The 21,586-nt window shown below is 32.1% G+C and overlaps 1 protein-coding gene across 5 annotated transcripts in view; it reads left to right on the top strand.

The window, feature by feature from the left end:
- Positions 1-21,586, top strand: part of GRIK2 (glutamate ionotropic receptor kainate type subunit 2) — a 341,691-nt gene that overhangs the window by 209,830 nt on the left and 110,275 nt on the right. For all 5 annotated transcript variants that reach the window (XM_015858743.2, XM_015858741.2, XM_015858742.2 and 2 more), the window contains one exon: positions 2,195-2,418. In XM_015858743.2, the coding sequence (XP_015714229.1) occupies positions 2,195-2,418 (224 nt within the window). The remainder of the gene's footprint in view (positions 1-2,194; positions 2,419-21,586) is intronic.

Below are 21,586 nucleotides of genomic sequence, written 5' to 3'. Positions count from 1 at the left end.
ACATAGGTATCTGTTTGGACAGTAGAACTGGTTTAATTAGACCTGTGAAGATACAAGTTGTATGCAGAAGTCAGACAGACAAAGATAGTTGCCATAATGAAAATACTTATCTTGAATTTACAGATCATTCTTTGAACTTCACTTTCTGTATGTGAAGTATAATAAGGATAAATGCATTTTCTTCTGTTTTTCTTTTTGTTTGTATTTTATTTGAAATTATGAATTCTGTCTTCATAGATACCACAATCATGTAGATACTTGGAAACAAAGAGGATTGTTTCCATTTCATTTTGCTTCTTTTGACACTGAATATGTTGCCTCCATCTGATGCTTTTTATTTGTATCAATTGCAGTGAGAAAGTCTAAGTTTCAGAGAATCACTCTTACATGTTGTTTTCTGCAGCATTAGAAAATTATGTTAGTTGTTCTAAATTAGTCTTGCTCTAAAGAGGAAGTTGGATTAGGTAAACTACAAATGTCCCTTCCAACTTAACTTACTCTGACATTATCTGAAAATAGCTTGTAACATGCTGTGTTAATACTGTACCTTCTTAAATAAAACATAGGAATTACACTTAGCTAATATTCAAAATTTATTTAAGGAGTTAGAATTTAACCAGATGACTGATACATATAGATATTTTCTTCATACTGTAGAGTGCATGATAGTGCAAGGCAAAAGCAATATCACCTGGTTCCTTGCAATTTTTTTTAGACTGTGGACTTGTTAAAAGAATATAGGACAAATCATGTGAAATCACAGTAGGATGATCGAGCACGTTAAAATAAATGAATGAATGAATGAATGAATGAATGAATGAATGAATGAATGAATAAATAAATACTATAATCAGAGACCAATATCTGGACATATAATCTGGTAAAGAGATCTCCCTACTCACACACGCGTTCCAGCCTATGTTGATCATTCTGAATTCTGAAGATAATTCAGAGATAGTAGGATGGGGATCTGTATTTTGGGCCTGGGCCTAGACTGTCTGATTCAGTCTTGTTCTGTCATATAAAAAATACATTATTTATTCTAATGCTATATTTCTTATTGCATCTGCAGTTTCTTTGGAGCTTTTTTCCACTGGAGATACTTGCAGCAACTTACATTTACATGTATACAGCTTTCATGATCAAGGGTTGAATTTCCAGGAGTATTTCTTAAAATAAACTATTTGTCCATATTTTATGACCAAAATCCAGAATGGCCAATAGCAGTATTTTCTCTTTCCTTGGGTACCTATATCTTCGGACAATTTCTAGTGACTTGTCTTCAGAAGAAGAGTAAGGACTGATACTTTCTTGTCAGTCTGATAATTTTATTTGTGTTCCCCAAACTTCTTTGTATTGTCCTATAACTTTTAATTGAAATTATTTTATCTTTGCACTTTCCTGTTTTCTTCCTGCATCATCTAGACTATCACCAATAATATGCAAGTCATAAAAACTCAGCTGCTGTGAAATGAAGCCTTGCAAATCTGTTTATTACCTGCAAGTTCTGAATACCAATGAAAATGAAATGCATTGTGGTGTTTTAGACCACTGAAACTTGACTAAATTAAATTAATAGCTCCAACAGTTTCACATTCTCATACAGTAGTGCATTACTGTAGTACATCTAATGATATGATAGTTGCTCATTAGGACACTGAACTATAGCAGGTAATAACAAAAGGCAAAATTAAAATAATCTAACATGTGGAATTGAGAGTGTTAAATAGTATATACAATACCAGGTGAGCAATATATATATATATATTAATGATGAATTTGCACTACATACATGGAAAAACTTCTCCGTTGTAGAACTCCTCTTTTTAAAATAATCTTCATTTTGTACTTTTGCTTCTACATTAAAATAAAACATCCTACATTTGCACAAACATATTCAGAACTCCTTCACAATTACATCAGTTTCTAAAGAGCAGAGTGAAAAAGTGATAAAGACATATCTTGATATGTATGTTTTGAGAAGTTTTTTTGTTTGTTTGTTTTTTGTTTTTTTAAAGTAGAGTATATCTGCGTTCCTACTAATAGGTATAACAGTGCCTTAAATTTCAGCCTTACTAGTGCAAGAGCAAACCTCTTCTTTGATGAACTTTGTACTTTGTCTAATCTGAATTTCTTCTTCAACCTGTTTCTTCTGACTTATGTCCTGTTTCTCTTTTTGTATTTCTGTTAACAGAAAGCTGACCTTGCAGTTGCACCGTTGGCAATTACCTATGTTCGTGAGAAAGTCATCGACTTTTCCAAGCCGTTTATGACTCTTGGAATAAGTATTTTGTACCGCAAGCCCAATGGTACAAACCCGGGCGTCTTCTCCTTCCTGAATCCTCTCTCCCCTGATATCTGGATGTATATTCTCCTCGCCTACCTGGGGGTCAGCTGCGTGCTCTTTGTCATAGCCAGGTAACATGTCATCTTTTGTGATTGTTTTGGCAATTGTTATAATCTTTTTCTTACTAATAATTGTCAAAAGTCACAAAACTTTCTTACTTTCATACTCCTATATTTTAACTTTGTGATGTACAGAAAAATAATTAATGATGAGGGTTTTCACTATCAATTTTCTACACTACCATTCTATTCAGTTTGTTATAACACCAACTATTGAGGATGCTAGCTACGCTGTATCATTTATTTACAATTTCAAAGACATTAGCAAGTTTATGTAATGTCTTTTCTCATTTGTGCTGTGTTTAGAGAGAAAGGGACTGACACATTTTATTTTGTTAGTATTATTTTGTTTGTTGCTGTCTTGCTTAATCTCAAATTTAGTACTTAGCTGTCCATGTTAACCCTTGAGGTACAAATTAGGCCACCACATGTTAAATAAAAAACACAAAAACCAAAGCAAATAAAGTAATTGATAAAGATTAGAGTCTTAGAAATGGTGAAGCAGAATTAGATTTTAACTGTATACTTTATAAACATTACATATAATCTAGCGTCCTAGACTGGAATATGTTTGGAAGCAAATTAAGGACCTGGCTACAATTGCAAAATTATAAAGTTATTTTTAAAAAGCAGCACTGGGCTTTCTTGCTTTGTAAATACTTTTTATCAGTTTTCTTCAATATAGATAAGCAGGAAGTCATCTCTAGTTTTTAAAAGTTCTCATTGTATTTACATTTTCATTGAAACTGACCCCAGATGCTCACAGAAATGTAAAATTATATGTCATAACTTTGAGTCTTGCTGTGACCAAAAAAAAAAAAAAAAAAAATTGAGAACAATCAATCACTAATTCCTGGGGATGGAAATGTAACATTTTTTTTGCAAATTCCTCTCAGAAGTCATTTTTAAGTAGTTTTTTGAATCAAATAAATATAAACTATGCTGTCTTTTATCCTAAAGTTCTCTCCTCCTGCTCTCCCCTCCCTCCACCTACCTTTTTTTTTCCTCTTTTTTTTTTTTTTTTTTTTTCTTTTCTGTAGCAATGATTTTTAGGTGCAAATGTTATAAATAACGTAATTTGTCTTCAGCCTCCAGGTTTTGTTGTTTGGTACACATTATTTCTCTTCATATTTTCCTCTCTCTCTTGTGCTGTGGTTGACATAAGGAGTCTCCATCTCTCCTTGATACTGTAGGCTTCATTCCGGTTAGATAGTATTGTTTCTGTAGTAAAGGAGGAGGTACTAAATCTTGGAGCCATTTTATCAGTAATTTAGCAAGATTACTTGTACATAAACTGCATGAGATATTGCAGCAACATGGATAACAATGAAACACATTCTGTAGAGATTAACTTTCTGTACTTTCCTTAAAAGTCTGCTTTAATGAGCCAGGTATACATTGAAAGTCCTTTGAAAAAACAATAGATATTAGTGGACTGTATAATTTCTGAGGTATTTCTGTAATACACATACATCTGAGAGTAGAGAATTTACAGTTGGGCATAAATCACAAATATTATTTTGTGAATCATCTCTTGTAAGATACTGATGAGTATGTCCAAAAGTTTTAACCCTACTGTTATGACTGCAGAACATTTTCAGCATAATGCGCAGTGTTTTTGTCATGCAGCTCTCAGTAGGAATTTTATGGCCAAGTTCTTGCTCATGCTAGGAAAATATGTCTTGATACGTTCTGTAGGAATTATATACTTGAAATCTTTTTAAATTAAGCTATTCAGTCTCTTGATCTCACTAATAGAAAGAATTGGAAAGAATCCTTATTTTCAAGCAGAAACAAGCAAAAAAAGAAGTAGACCATTATTGCTGAACTTCTTTTCATGTACCTGTTTTTGTGATCATCTCTAGAGAACCTTACATACTCGGAATCATTATTTTAATGGTAAAGCCTTACAAAATAGGTTTTGTACTGAGCAGAGGAATCTATTTTTGTATAAAATATATATCCTGTATGTCCAAATAATCATAGCAGATATTTAGAAATAAAATATTTAGGATTTTGATAGACCACTTACAGAACCTTTTTTATTTTTTTTTTTTTCCCCGGTAATGAAGAACAACCTCTAATATGGAATAGCATTTTCTAATACCATAGTTAAAATAGGGAAAAGAGATCTGAGTTAAGAACTTAATCTCTTGTTGAATATTAAAGACAGAAAGGGAAGTATTCAAAAGTAAAACAGCCTTCCGCCGATTTGATTTTCAAAATGTGTCATGTAAAGAGTGATAATGTTACCTGAAGTGGGATATCGAGGAGGATCTTGCATCTTAGTGCTGTGTATGTATTTTCAGTATAGAATATGATTTTAGTGTTACAAAATTGATGTACTTTTCAGTCCTGATTTTATGGAACTTTTAGACTATATTCCGCTAAATTAATAGATTCTATCTAGACTGTCTTAGTATGATTATTTTTATTCCACAACAACCTTCTCATAATGAATGTTTAACTGTCAGAGTTTCCTAATAATTGTTGTGTGTTTCCTAATAAGTTGCATTTATGTTTGGAGCAGTATTTAGTATGTCTTTTATGGTATGATGTTCTGTAATTGCAGATCATCAGAGTAGAACACTTACTGTTAGACATACACCTCTCTTTTTTGTGTTTCAAATATTATGTTAGCACACCATAATTTTATTATTTTACTATGTCTTTCGAACAGTTCCAGAATGTAAGAGCCTGATACTCTGCAAGTAGATAGCACACTTCTGTTTTGGTACTTGGAAATCACTTAATAGTGGCATGATCATATTTAGGGAAAGATGAAAATTATTAAGAGGTTCGAGAATCTTTGAGAGAGAACTGCTGAAAGGCTTTCATAAAGTAACATAGTAGGTGTAAAAGAAAAAAAAAAAAAGTATATATACCTCTATATTAGTCTTCCTTTATCTGATAGAGCATTGCTTTTTACTTTCACTTTTAGAACTGAATGTAAAGAGCTGAAATCATTACACATTCATTGAGACAAAGAGCTAGGAGAGAGATATGTTTGTTAGCTAGGAGGCTTCTCTCAGTCATCTATGTAGAAATTATGGATCTTGCATTCTGAATGGGATTAACTGTACAGAATTTAATTGTCATTTCCAATTGGGAATTATAGCTATGATTTGTCCATGTATATGAAAATTTCTTCATTTTTTGTTGTGATTACTGACTGTAAGTAATTACGCTGGTTAGCCTCTAAAAGTTCTTCTCTTTGTGATACAGTCTGGTGACTGATAAACCTGGTCTCCATGGCACTAAGCCCATTATGTTTCTGGGAACTGTGAAAATCAAGTGCCATTATCTTTCCTGTGACAACATAAACAAATCTGTTTCTGATGGTAGCTAGCAGTGTCTTTGTGTCACTTGTATCAGTGCTTTTTGTCATCTGACATCTTGTTGAATTTCTATTACAGATATATTTTTTTAAATTTTATGTTATGTTATTCTATTTTATTTTATTTTTTTTGCCTCTACATTTGCTTTTCAGTTCTTTGATTTGAGATCCCTATTAAATTTACAGTTAGTGTATGATGAGAAGGAAAACTAGGACTAGGGTAAATTGCACTAAGTCCTTTTTGGAGTTCTGTCTTCAGAACATCTTCAGATCTGTACCATGAAAAGTGTTGATTAGTATTTCCTATTCATATTTGTCTGATGGTGCAATGAATTGTTTCATTTCACAAGAAATGAGTTTATTTCATACAGTTTTTTTTGTTTGTTTGTTTGTTTGTTTGTTTTAAGCCACTACATATTATAGAGCTGTTTCCTATTCCTGGTCTTTGCAAAGTCTGATGTATTGGTATCTGAGGGTACTGCCCATTCTGTGTAGGTACAATGAAGAAAACCAGTTTCACAGATTTAAGAAAGTTGTGTATCTTTGATTTAGTTAGGTCTTTCAGAGAATGACTTCCAAAGGCAAATAATCTTCAGTTGGCATACACTGTACCCTGATTATTGGAGTTCATTATGTATGATTTCACAAATCTATGTCTTTCAATCTTTTCTGGAAACCGTGTCTGAAGAGCATTCCAGCTAAATATTTGTATTTACATTTTTGAGTTATTCCCTGCAAAGTATTCCTCTGTGTAGTCAGGTCCTTTTGCTGTGATCATGTCTGTGTATCACAGTGAAGTTTACTCTTACATGACATGTCTTCATTCCTGGAAGAGACACATGATGCTTCACCTTTATGGATTAGCTATGAAACAAATTATCCTGGATGAAATGTTCCACTAAATGAGCTTTCATGTATCAAGTTCTCTGAAGTGAATCTGTTGTGTAAATACACTTAAGCTGCACTGACAACCTTAATTGCTAATATTGAGTCATGAGTTACTATTCTAAAGGGCTCAATTCACATTTTTCTGTCTCATGTTCAGTCTGTGTGGACTTCCTGCTTTTTCCTCCTTCCAGGATAATTTTACTATTCTACTTTGTGCTGGTTTCAGCTGTCAAAGCATTTATTATAAAATATTTTTTTTTTCATTTCTTTTGAGCAGTGATAAAAGCACAATGAACACTACCTCATCACGAAATTAATTTTTTCTCTTACTCTATGCAATAAAACATAATAATAAATGACAAGAGCTTTTAAAATATCTCTACACATTTATCTTAATATTTTTGCTGTGCAGAAGCATAGAAATTCCATGCATCTTCAGACTTGAACAGATGCCTGAACATTATGTCTCTCTGGAGTGCATACATAACCTTTTACATCTCATCAATCTTCATTTTTATTTCATATTTTTGGCTAGAAGATTTTTGTCCTTGAGCTGGTTGGATTCGTTTGTGAAGTATTCTTTTAAAACTATCTTGATGGAAAGAAATTAATGGTAGAATAGGAGGGAATTCCTTTTCTTGTTACTATGGAACTCTGCCTACTAAATCACTATGTTGATATTTACTAAAGGAAGAACTCAGCATATTTAGTCTTTATTCTTATCAAGCATTCTTCCTACAAGAATTTTATCTCCTGAGGCCTCTCTAAAGACCTACAGCATATGTTCTGAGGTGTTTTCAGGAATGAATTCATCATCCAATAGGGAAGTCCAGATGGGAACCCTGAAATTTGCTTCTTTTACTATCTTACGGAATTCAATTTTGTTTCCGTTGTAATGCAAGTGAGGATATTATCAAGACTGTAAAATTATGTGTAGGCAAACATAAATGCATTCAAAAAAATTTACTTGTTTCTCAAAACTGTTCCATAGATTCATTTAAAATATTTTTTATTTTTGCAAAACTAAACTGTAGCTTATGACCCTTAATTTAATGCTTCCAAAATTTTTGGTATAGTCTGCTTTTTTTCATATAATTTTTCCAGTTGAAAAGCAAATCCTTGCTAATGCTAGATGTCACCTTTATTTGGAGCAGACAGCAAATATGCCGACCTCCAGAACAGCAGTATTTTTTTTTTTTTTTCTTTTTCATGTGAACCAGGTAGAAACTGAATGAGAAGAATTTTTCTCTTTTTTATCATTTATTTATTTATTTATTTTCCCTGAGTGTTTTAGAGCTCCTTATTAACTGACATCCTGTGTAGCTATGCAAAATAAAATAAAATTTAAAAAATCTTAATTTTAAATATTATCTCTCAAGGTTCTAAAAAACTTCTTATTCTCTGAACTAAATTTCTCCTTGTCTACTTCAGGCTTTGAAAATTTTAATTTTTGATTTCTGTAATTTAAATCGAATTTCAGAAACTGACCTTAAAATAAAGAGGACATCTCAGTTACATTAATTATTTTTTTTTTTTAATTAATTACATGCTTTTCACTTAGGAGATGTAAGCAAGAATTGCATATGACATTCCACAAATTGTCAGTAATTTCTGCATATCCCTTTTCACAGAACATGGATGACGACTTTAAATTGATCAAAAAGAGCTCAGTGTGCTGTATGCCATTAATGTCATCATAAACCTGCATAAACTGTAATAGTATTAAGGTTAATTTTCTATGCTCAACACACATCTCATCTTTTTTTTTCTTTTTTTTTCCTGGAACAAAAAGGCAAAATATACTGGAATTATAGTGCTTTCTTATGGTTTCCACCTAATTTGCCATAATTATTTTGGGAAGTTATGACATAAGTTGCAATTGATGGTATAGAATTTAAATGTTGTGATTGAAAGAAAGACATGCATAGCAACAAGTTTTTTGTCTTGACACTGAGAAACAAAATGCAAACTCTCTAACCTCTACTGCAAGAGATTTATCTGGATTCACTGCCAGTTTATAGAATGCCTAATACATACATTCACAACTCAGTATGGGCACCACTTCCTAGCTCCTTAGGATTCTCTTGAATCAATTTTGAATACTCTCAGTCTCCTTCATTTGTTCAGGAAGAGACAAGTATCAAGAGTTCTCACATAATGGCCTCTATTAGAATATTGTTACAGTTTTAGTAAGAGAATAGAACTTGTATTTTCCTCTTTAACACCAATAACCTCTCTATAAACTAGGGGGGGAAAAAAGGCAAAACAATACTTCAAAGCCTTGCTATCTTTCTGATAGATCACTCTGACACACTAGGCACTACTTACTGTGCATCAAGTGTAAGAATAAGCTGCTGTCAGCATTGTGACAAAAACTGTGTGACTGTTTTAACTAAAGATAGCTGAGGAAGTCATAACTAGAAGGTGTAGTTATCCCTTATTAAGCTAAATCTCTATATTTAATTTGAATATAATTATTTCAACATACCTCATAATTTCTAAATTTCTCTGTCAAGAAATCAATTTTATTTATTTATTTATTTATTTTGTGTGTCTTCCACAGAGTTACTATGTGAGTGGGCTAGGAGGCAAAAAAGAAGATCTGGTGATTTCTAACATAATAAACTGTGATACACATCTGTTTCTAGCACTTTGTTCCTTCTGTCTATCTATATATTGATTGAGAGTACAGTAGTACTCAGTATTAGCACTGCGTAAAGTTGAAGATGACCTAGAAACTCCCATATTTTCTTTTAACTTTCCCTCATTTTTCTGAGTGTCATCCCAAAGTTCTTCAATACATCACTAATTATCGAAGAACCCGGGTACTTTGAATGGCTAAATGAATCAGAATATTCTTCATCCTTAAGAAATAGAACTCTCATAGTATCATCAAATCAAGAAATCTCTTTTTCATTGCTTAAGCATCTTTGTTCAAAAACAGGAATATGCTGGATAACTCATTCTGTCCACATTCATCCTGACCTTACTTTTTAAATCTTGTTACATGCATTAATAAACCTACATTTTCTCAATTTTGATGGAAAATTGTAACACAACCTTTTATACAGTCTGAGAGGTGCTCATGGAAATTTGTATCAAAAGTTACATTGAACTTCATTTTCTACCATGTTTTCTCTTGTTTTCACTTTCTCGTTTATATGTTGGTACAGAATATTTCACTGCCTAGATATATCAGGATCCTATATATCCATTTGAATCTTAAGTGCACATTGCACTAGAAAGATCTCTAGTAAACAGTTCAAAGAGTTCTTTCAAAGGATTCAGCTGGTTACACTTTTAACCAGTAAATCATCTAGTTATTCTTTGCTGAAAGGCTCTGAAATAATGTTTTCTTCTTAGACTGCTTCTGTATTAAGTTTTGACTGACCAGAATTGTTCTGTTCGATTCACTGTGTTTCATTCAGAAGAGTGTCTGACATCAGCCTGAATACCATTCACTGTTGGTCTAAATCATTATTTCAAACAGACTGTGACAGTTCAGTTGGTTGCATTTTAATTCACTTCATCTCTAGAACACACTGGTAGATGCTAGAAGGTTTTATGCTGCTTGTCATCACTTCTTTCCACACACACATAATCCTAGCTCATATTTATATATGAATATATATATTCACACTGATATATATCATTTGAGTTTACACATACAGCTTCCTGTTACTGTTTGCACACTGAACAAATAAAAAAATAATCATACAATGGGGCTTGTTTTGGAAATATCTTAGCAGTCAAAACTGACATTTCTTATAAAAATTTTGTGTCTTTCTTTATATGATTGAGCTTAACTGCAATCAAGAGAGCTATTTCTTTTCTCTGCCTTAAGTAAGCAACCCATGGATAGATGAGTAATTATTTGAAGTACTTTGATGAGTACTTTAATTCTACAGCAGCACACAAAATGATGTTACATGTATCACGCAGACAATATTTTGTTAGTCTCTACCTTCTCTGCTACCATTGATTAGCAAGTAATCTCATATTCCTCACTAAAAACAGTACAAAACAATCTGAGGAATATCTTCATATAGTTTCTAAACTAGCATATGTAATAGTTTTACTTTATTTTAAAAACCCTCAATAGTTACCAAAACGTACAATACAAGAAAAGAAGGTTTCAGATTCATGTGTGAAGTGAAAAAAGTGTAGAGATCATATGTATAGAGAGATCTTGACTAGATGCTTTCTGCATCTAGTCAGCAAATTGTGGAATGGAATAGTGTTAAATATGCCTAAAGAAAATGGTTCCTCTACCGAAAAGTCCAAGTGTTTTCAAGCTAAAATTATGATTTAAGAAAGTCCAGAGTCTCTTCTGTCTGGAATAAGAACTGATGGAAGGATTACTTACTTTGTTTACTTTGTTTAGTTTTTCTTGTTGGTATTGGTGGTTTGGTGGGTTTTTGTTGTTGTTGTTGTTTTTTGCTTCTTTGTTTTGTTTTGCTTGTATTTACTCTGTCATACATAGTACTATTATGGAGAAGGAAATTGTTATTTTTACCATAATGCAGAGTAATTGTTTTTTCGTGCAATGTGCAAAACTGTAGTCTATAATCTAAAGGAAAAAAAACAACACAAGAACAAGTGGAACAGGAATCAAGTCAGTAGGGGTCAAAGAAAGTACGACAGTCAAAAGATACAGTTAGTAATTTTGTTTGAGTGGTATTTTAAATGTGTGCAAATTAACTGATTGACTCCTTTTCCATCACCATCACTGGCTGAATTTTCAGATTACTGGATAGAAATCCAGTAGGTGGATCAGTAACTGCATTTGACCATCAGTTGACATTTTGTTTTTTTCTTTTTTCTTTTTTTTCCCTTTTCCTTTTTTCTTTTTTTTCCCCTTTCTTTTTTTCTTTCACACCCCCCCCCCCCCCAAACAGAACAGAAAAGCTTATGTAAATAAGTATTATTTATTTAAACCATTTCAGAGATGCATTGTGCTTGAAACATCTTGAATCAAAAGGCTTCCTGAGTAAAATGTAGGGGTTATAGAGGTATGATGGGGTGTTAGCAGTAATGATTTCTACATGATTTGCTTCTGGAGTGCCCAGAAACATAAAACATAGCTATATTATCCCTCTTAAGCACAGAGAAGTACTGGGTAAGAATATCTATATGGTCTGAAATATAATTTTATTGCTAAATGAGCCAAAAAAACTAGTTTTTGTGTGTGTGTGTGTGTGTGTTTTGTTTGTTTTTTTTTTTCCTATAAATATATGGACCCATATACAATGAATTTCTCTATATAATCGAAATAAGTAGAGAGACATAAAATGTTGGAAATTGAGCTGATATGATATGGTGGTTATTAACTTCAAGGAAAATCCCATCTACAGATCATCTGATGTAGACTAGTTTCTGCAGGAGAATATTTCAAATTTCTGCTTTGAGTTCTCCAGTTTAAGCATTCTCTGAAAGATGGGAAAACCTGCGTAATGAAAATATTTTGAAAATCTTACTCTTTCATTCTATAAAACAGTCCTTCTGTTACTGAATAATATTAATAATATAGATGCAGTCCTTGACTAGTTTTAAATATTTGTCACTGAATAGTCAAACATTCAATCATTTGAGGTGGTATTAAATGTATGTTAGAATATGCATGTTTTAAAAAAATCTGTTTCCAGTTTCAGAACTGGAAATAATTAAGCTGTGCTTCCACCTGCCAAGCCACACTAAAACAGAATTTTCCAGACTACTCTGACTATAGAGGCAACCTGAAATTAAAAACAAACCAAAGCCAAAAGTAACTGTCTAAAACCTTACCTTATGCCTTTTAAAGATTTTGTTTTGTTTTGTGTGGGTTTTTTGTTTGTTTTTGGTTTGTTTTTGTTTTTTTTACTGTAGGAAAACAATAGACTTGGTGATGTTTAAATGTTATGCTTCAAAAAAAAATGTCTGTTAAAAAGAAGGGGGGAAATAATTAGGGCAAAATAATTTATTGACTGTAAGTGATATACAACAAGTAAGCTTGTTCCCTCTAAGTTGTAAGGGCAGAAATATGATAATTATTTATCATCTGCTTGTACTTTATATTTAGTTGTTAGGCAAAAGTTTATCTAGTTTATTCAAGCCTTCAGATTCTAAGTCATTACAAAAGCATTCATTTAATGGTAGTTAAGACTTGACTAGAATTCAGTTTGAAAAAAGAAGTGTGGTAATTGTTTTTGTAGCAGAAAGTAAACCAATACTGTTTCCCCAAAAGTTTCTGTTTTATACATGCAAGTCACCTTATGTTAATTCTAATGGTGATGAGATTGCCTTGGATTAAAGTTAACTGTGTGTTTTCAGTAATAAAAACCAAGGTGAGCATCTTTTTTCCTTCCTTCCTTCCTTCCTTCCTTCCTTCCTTCCTTCCTTCCTTCCTTCCTTCCTTCCTTCCTTCCTTCCTTCCTTCCTTCCTTCCTCTCCTTCCTTCCTTCCTCCTCCTTCCCTCTTCCTTCCTTCCTTCCTTCCTTCCTTCCTTCCTTCCTTCCTTCTTCCTTCCCCTTCTTTCTTCCTTCCCCTTCTTTCTTCCTTCCTTCCTTCCTTCCTTCCTTCCTTCTCCTTCCTTCCTTCCTTCCTTCCTTCCTTCCTTCCTTCCTCTTCCTTCCTTCCTTCCTTCCTTCCTTCCTTCCTTCCTTCTTCTTGTCCTTCCTTCCTTCCTTCCTTCCTTCCTTCCTCTCCTTCCTTCCTTCTTTTTAAATAGAGTATTTTCAGAATTCCGTCTTTAGCAAAAAAGTATCATTCTTGCAGGGAAAGAATACAACCATATAGAAATTTTTTACTATCAGAATTTTTATCAGAATATCAAAAAATAAAGAAAGAAAGAATGAAAGAAAGAAGGAAAGAAAAGAAAGAGATAAAGAGAGAAAGAAAGAAAGAAAGAAAGAAAGAAAGAAAGAAAGAAAGAAAGAAAGAAAGAAGAAAGAAAGAAAGAAAGAAAGAAAGAAGAAGAAAAAAAGAAAGAAAGCCATTGCACAGTAATGAAAATAGTTAAATATCACATTTTTTCTATTAATCAGCTTTTTAGGACTCATAAGAGAAACATAATGTTGGCTACTTTTATTAAATAGAGTCTGTTTAAACCCTTTTAGTATGTGTCACTCTCATGATACGGTTTTTGGTTTGTTTTGTTTTGTTTGTTTTGTGTGGCCATTACAACTTTCTGGCCCCTAACACCACAAGTTAGCTAAGACTGTCTACAGATTTACAGGAGTTAATCTCAACCATGAGAACCATAAAGACAATGTTACTTCATCTAGGTAGGATAATTATAGTAAATTCCATTAGTTAAAAAAACAGTGAGCTACCCAGAACCATTACACCTTTTCATTCCATTTCCTTCCTCAACTATATCAAGGAGGAGGTCGAATGGAACACAGCCAAGATTTAGTAGTGAAATAGTAGATAGCAGAAGGATTATATTTTTTCCCCTTCTCGTGCCATGCTTTATGTGCACCCAGGTAATTAAAGATGTTCTTGTCCTTTCCATGAGAAATAAGTTTTAATACTGCAGAATGGGATGTATTTGATCGTACATACTTAATTTTTGAAAACACAGAATGTTTACATTCCATAGGCATCAACAGTGATGTAAGAAATTTGCAATCTAATAGATACTATAGCTATATCTAGATAGTGTTTTGGAATGAAATTTGGAAGCTTTATGAGTGTGATGTGGCTCCAGAAGATGTTCCTTTGGAAAACTTCGGCTGCTTAGAAAATTATCTGTTTGTGGCTGACACATGTAACCAAGAGCCCTGTCCTGAAGAAAAATGGAAGCAGCTGTGCATTTCACTGCTTCGCTGCACGCATGGACCAAGGCAAATATAATGTCAAGTTGGAAAAATATCTGAAAAAGGATTTTAATTAGTCATATTTATCCTCCACACCACTTCCTCCTTCTTTGGTCTCTCTTGCTCTTATTGGAAATAGGCATGTTAAAGCAGAGTGAGTACTTAATCAGGTCAAATCCTGGTCAGCGTGCCTCATTTACTGGAGTGAAAGGAATTTTCACCTTGCTTCAAATGTAACTAATTAGATAAAGTTGCTAGTAGATGGATACCAAAGACTCCGTGTAGCTCTCAGTTCTACTTTAAGAACCCCAATTCTGCCTCCAATTAAAATGTCAGCAAGTATTGCCTGGTTCATAATACCTTCTTCACAATCCTTTTATTCTGTACAGTCATTTGTACCTGTGAAAAAAAACAATCAAAAGAAACAAAGAAAGAAAGAAAGAAACAAACAAATCAAACCAAAACAAAACAAAAACACCAAGGAGGATTGTCCTTACAACTCTACTTTACCCGACTCTAAATTATTCCTCAGGTGAATGCAGTGGAAATTTCTGGGTAGTACTGGGCTTCCTTGCAACCTAGGACAATTCTGCATTGCCAAAGAGGCTTCATCTAATTACCTAGTAAATATCAAAGTGCTTTCTTTGCAGAGTTACACATGCAGAAGGAGTAAGTAAATAAACAGTTAAATAGAAAAATAAAAAAAAGAAGGTAAACGAAGAACAAAGATTAGCAAATTTTAAAAGCTGTCACATTTAGCAGTAATAGTTCATCAATTATGTCTGCAAAACCAGCATTCAGTTTACTGTCTAGATTACAGAACAAGGTACCACACAGAATGACCTATGGTAGTTTAAAGTGTTAAAACATGTCCAGGTTTATCTCCCCTAAGAGGAAGAGCAATGATATGAAGAAAAAAAAAAAAGAAAAAAAAAAAAAAAGAAAGAACTCTTACCAGTTACATGTCATATAAATTTTTTTGAATTTATTTGAAAGTGATACAATTATAAGTATTGAAATATGATGGAAAACTGTTCAGATAGATGAGATAGAGATGCATTGTCTGTCTCTACAGGAAGATACCATTAAGCATGGATCTTTACTACATATATTATATTCCTAAAATATATTGAATATTCTGGGAAATCTGAAAAGTCTGAGACATTGATGTTTCGTCAACTGAATCTCAGATGCTCTTTAAGTCATGAACCTTTCTCATGGCATCCTGTTGGAGGCAAGATATTAAACAGCATGCGTATAGGCTGTGTGGTATTAAGGCAGTAATGAATTCAGTAATGACTGAATAGTGCCATTGTCTTCTCTCAGAACTGAAGAAGGAGAAAGGACTAACACAGTCTTTTATTTGTCGAAAAGAATGAGTTACTCAGATGTTTAGAAGCAGTCTGGGTCTAGTCCATACAATATAGAAATACTTTTAGGAACATTATTTCTTGAAATATGGGCTGCAAGAAATCCTGAGCTGAGGCAGAGATCTGGTATTCTTGTACCTTGATAAGGTTTTATCAAAATGTAGGGGCTAAGGTGTCGATTCTAGCAAATCTACAACGGCTATGGGAGATGTGATTGATGAAGGTGTGAGAATGGGAGATCCGGCTGTAGGTGCTATCAACAAAAGAAGTATTCATATCTTGTTAGTGTATAACTAATTGTTTATAGCTAGTTCATATTTGGGCTTTGGTTTATAGTTTGAGAGTAGGTGTAAATTCCTTTACAGAGAACTAATTTATTTTCAGGTGAATTTTTATAAGTGTTACATCTCTCCAAATTTGAAAGCTTTAAATTCCTTCAAAGCTTTACCAAACTGTCTTAAATATTTAAGCATGTGCTGAAATTGATGACAATAGTAACACTTCCAAAATGAAATACATTTTTAACCACATTTATTTGCAGAGTTACTCACATACTCTTGTATCTGCTCAGGACACAATTTATTTGGAGTAGAGTTCCATTTGATTTCTCGGGATTTGTCAACATCCTTAAAATGCATAGCATGAAAGAAAAAAATTTGATTATTTTTATTTTTGAACAAACCCACAAAACAAACATATAGGTCTTAGTTTGTGATGACATGGCTTTTTAGTGTCTGAGTGCCATGTAAGTGGAAAAAATACACTACAAAATATGATCTCATATTACAACACTGTATTTATAATTCAATTGTTTTATTCAGAGGATGTTCTATTTGCCCAGTATTAAATACAAAAGAAACTGTGTTGCTCTGGAAATTTTTTTTGGTTATTCTGTATGTAAAAATCACATTCAATGAGCCACTATTAACAATATCTATTAGGAAGAGACACTAGTCTCATTGATTTTTCTATTCTTGTCATTGTGATGGGTGACATTTAATGTACAGTCAAGGGCAACAATAAATTATTACACAGTCTAAACTAAATAACTTTTGCTGTGATGCTTAGTTTTGAACTAATCTGCTGTCAAGAGAGCTGTAGCAATATTTAAAATGAGATCCGGGTTTTTTGTACAGCCTTGAAATTAACTCAATCTTTTTAAAAAGATTTTAACATATTATTACATTGTACAATAGATTTTGTACTTCATTTTGTGCTATTAAGAGGTCTTCTGCAATGCTCTAACTTCTTTCCGCAAACTTGTGTTGAAGAAGTGGAGAGAGTGTTCTGTTTAAAAAAAGGAAGCATTTGAAATACTAGTTAGCTCAGTTAAAATAGACTGGGAGAAGAGGATTATCATTGTTGAGTATTATTTATTTATTATTTTATCCATAGATAATCTCCATTGTTTTGTGTTTATTTTTTTGGTTTTTTTTTTTTTTTGTTTGATTTTTTTTTCTGGTTCATTTATTTATTTATTTTGACCCAAGCAAATACAATCTTTATGTCAGAAGTACATATGAGTCCCTTAGTTTTGCAAACATTGCTAGTCTTTTTGATCTGTGACAGCAATAAACAATGTAAACTACTTTGCAGGGGCTAATAAGGTGTTACACATTTATACTGAACCTAGCTAAACACTTCTGGACAACATGGAGATACAGACATATACAAGATATGATTTCACTTCAAAGTAATCTTTCAGGTACAGTGGTTGTAATTTGTATACAGCCTGTTTAACTCCTGTCTTCTACATTAGATATTAAGATTACAATAAGTAGGAAGACTTGAAAAACATAATCTTTGAATACATATCACCTTGAGTAGTATTTTGGTGATTTAGTTTCAGGGAACTCAGTCCACCATTCTCAAAATTTGGTTAATTTTAGGAACTACAAATCCTGGTGAAGTATGTGACAGTAATAATACTTTAGACATTTAGAGATACAAACATAAATACTCTCTGAACAAAATGAAACAAAACTTATTGATTAGTATTTTTCTTATTTCCTCTTTAAAATATATTAGTGTTTTCCTGAAGCATGATCATGTTCTAATTTTTAATATTATTTTTGGCTTCCTCTTGACAAGAAAGCAGTTAACATCATTCACAACTGCATTTTTATTACAATTATATTTTATCTATCTATCTATCTATCTATCTATCTATCTATCTATCTATTTATTTATTTATTTATTTATTTATTTATTTGCAATACAGAGATTCAGCTAAAATAATGCAGGGTTTTTCTCTCCAAAAAATAGAAATCCAAGTAGTATGATATTTCAGATTAGAATATGTGATGATATTAGAGAAGATGTTGAAACGTAAAGAGAGAATTATGTGGAGGAGATAAATATGCTTTTCTACATACCCTTTTTCAGAATATTAAAAAAAAAAAAAAAGAGAGAGAGAGAGAGAGAGAGAGGAAGTATATAATTAACTTCTGGAACTCATCACAGAATGAAATAAAAATGAATGCATTGTAGTAACGTTATAATGATTACAAGTGCATCTAAGGAAATGCGTCATGCTTAAAGCAACTGTTTCTCATTTCCTTATAGTTTATGGGCAATATTTTCAATTTTGTTGTAGCTTTCAACTTTCAACTTTTCATTTTTACAGCTTCATATGAAATACTATGCTAGTCAGAAACAGATTTTTTTCTTTAATGGAAATTTTCTTTGTCTGTTCTTTCCCAGTTGAGAGTGTAGTAGAGAAAAAAAAAAAAAAAAAAGAAAGAAACATTTGTCCACATGGAAAACAATATGCAACAGAAACTTCTCACATTAATGTTTAGAATGCTTCATCAGAAGTAACATTTGTACCAATTATGACCATTTTAGTCACATAATAAATGTATTCTTAGTGTTGCATAATGTTACTTTGTTTCATGTTCTATTCATTTCATTAACCTGTTTACATTGTCTGTTTAAATTCTTGGTGCATCAGAGAAATCCACAGTTTATTTTATAGATTTAGGAAATTACACTAATGGCTGTGGGTCTGTTGCAGTGTCCACAAAATGTTGTGAAAACTGTTCCCATCAACTTCTGTAGACATTGGCTTAAGTCCATCTGAATGTCTAATCCAGCAAAAACAATAAGAACAACATCTAATTAGAAAAAAATGATAATGAGGTGAAGGCATATAGGATAAACCCTTTTACTGAGTTAGTATTTGAAGCAATGGTGAAAAATATGGCCTTCAATTTGGGCCTTTATGAATGTTACTGGCATAATGACCATTATGAAACAAAAGCTGCAACTGTCATCTAAGTTGGTTCAGAATATGCACCTGAATATTTATTTGATTGTAGTAAGTGACAATTAGGTAAGTTTTTCCCTGGTTCACTGTTAATATTTCCTAAATCACAAACTTGTGTCTAGAAATTCAACTAGGTTAAGTGGCATGCATTGAAACTGAAAACTGTTGTTGATTAAAATAATCTATAAATTCTGCCAGACGGAGTGGTAAACAGGTAGACTTTTACTTGTGAAAAACAGTTTTCACAGATTTCAAAAATCATGAACAAAATGCTTTTGTTAATGCTTTTTGGATTTAGACACTGACATGAAAAAACAAAAACAAAAACAGAAAATCAAAATATTCATAAAGAAATAGAGATATCTTACAATTTAGGTAAAGTTGGTTTTTTTGCTTTATTATTATCTTTAAAGTATGCTAAATAACTGCTGGTATTCAAGCAATTTTATCTATCATAATAAATTTCACTATTTTAATATCAGAATCTGAAAGAAAAGCTTTGTGCATAGATATCTTTAAAAGCATCTCTCTGCCTGTTTACTGTGCTGTCATTATCAAAAAACACAAGAAATAGTATTCTACATTCATTTATTGTATGCAATTTTGACAATCCATCTTATAATGCCATAAAAATGCACATGAAATAATTGGTGCACATAATTAATCATAAAATGTAAAGTTATAAGATATATTTTATATGATAGCTAGATACTTTGTGTAAATTAAGCATATACTTATCATATATTATCTTTGACTACATAAATGCAGTAAAAGTTAGTGCCTATAATTCTAAAATATTGCTAGGGGCAATCCGTATATGAATTCTCTTTCTCTCATGCAGTCTTAGATTATACTGAATGATGGCATAAAAGCAAATATGTTTAGTTAAATTGTTAGTGGCATTCTTTACTTTGATTGAGGATACTTCATAAAATCAACATGTGACTTATTTTCTTGATGCTTACAGTAACACTGCTTGCATTTTCACCCACTGATCTGAGAAAATCCATTGTAATGTTTATTTATTTGCATTTTTTAAAACTTTCATTCATTTTATTAAAATTTAAATATCTTTTTTTTTTTTTTTCAGGTCAGAAAAATCAGTGCAATTGTTTAACCACTTTTTTTTAATGTTTGTTTGTTTCTTTGTTTTTATTTTGGAGAACAAAAAGAAAATACAGTGTGTGGTCAGGTGAAAATATTTTTGCTGCATTGTCTGATGTTACAACTTCTTCATTTATAGAAAATAATACTGTTCTCTTGCATGAAATTTCATGCTTCATTCTCAAATTTAAAGCCACTCTGCCATCAAGGACGTATAAATTAGAACTTGTTTTATAGAAGAGCAAAGTAATTCAGTCATAATATAATGCAGTCGTATTTGGATGGTTAAGTTGTAGTGAGCTACAGTAAGATTTGGGTCCTTTCTATCAGTTATGAATTAAAGAATTATAGATAAAACAGGTGTAGATTCTCTTTAAGTAATAATTTTATTTTCTGTATATTACTTAATGAAAGTTTTCGTTTGATTGTATTTTCATTATTGGTTTTTCAGTTTTGGTGTTTTGCTTTTTGAAGGGGGAAGAAAAATATATTTCTTCAAGGAGAGCATTACTTGAAAATTTAATTCTTGCAGCAACAATTGGCTGAAAGTACTCTATGCTGTCAGTGTCTTATGTATTATTTTGTTCAGTCAGGTCTGCTCTTACGTAATTGCTTCAAAGAAAACCAGCAACTTTCACTGTTCGCCTTCTGACTTGTGGTCTTTTGTCATATTGACTTTTTGGTATTTTGATGCTGAATATGAGATAGCATTTGAAAATGAAGAACAGATAATCATACTCTTAAGGCTCTATTTCAGTGCCTGTTTTTGTTCTTATTGCTTACCTAAGATCAAAGAATAAAAATGAGATTGAATATATTGATAAATATTTCCAATAATACAGCAGCCCTTTCTATATTCCTAAACATGCTCTTCCATGTTTATAGTGAATAGAAAATGTTTGGCTTGAAGTTTTAAAACATTTTTTAGTGAAAGTATGTGTTTCTCTAGTTTTCAACTCCCTCTTTTTTGATTGCAGAATATGAAAAACTAGTTCTCTTTCATGTGAGTATCTAGTAATAGCTCAAGCAAAGATAAATTCAATATGCTGTATTTCTTGAACTGTTTCATTTTCCTGATGGTATCACAGATAGATAGAAAGTGAGAAAACTTTTACTGGCAAAAATTATGTTAAAATTCATAATTCAGTGAGCCTTATGATACTGTTAGGAATTATTTTTTAATAACACAAATAGAAACTATTTTTCTTTGTTTGTTTTTTTTGTTTTGTTTTGTTTTTTTTTCAGGGGACCTAGTGATCATGCATTACTGGTAATGACTGACTTAATTACGACCCTTTTCAGTGTCATTTTTCTCTGCAAAACTGGGAAGAACCATTTCCAGTTGCAGTAAGCCAGTTGAATGAAAGTAGCTGGGACAGTACAAAGCTACTATATGTGTTCTCAGCTAGGAATGACA

Source organism: Coturnix japonica, chromosome 3, assembly GCF_001577835.2.
Source record: "Coturnix japonica isolate 7356 chromosome 3, Coturnix japonica 2.1, whole genome shotgun sequence".
Classification (NCBI taxonomy): domain Eukaryota; kingdom Metazoa; phylum Chordata; class Aves; order Galliformes; family Phasianidae; genus Coturnix; species Coturnix japonica.
The sequence above is the reverse complement of the archived record's forward strand: the minus strand, read 5'-3'. Positions and strand labels throughout refer to the sequence as shown.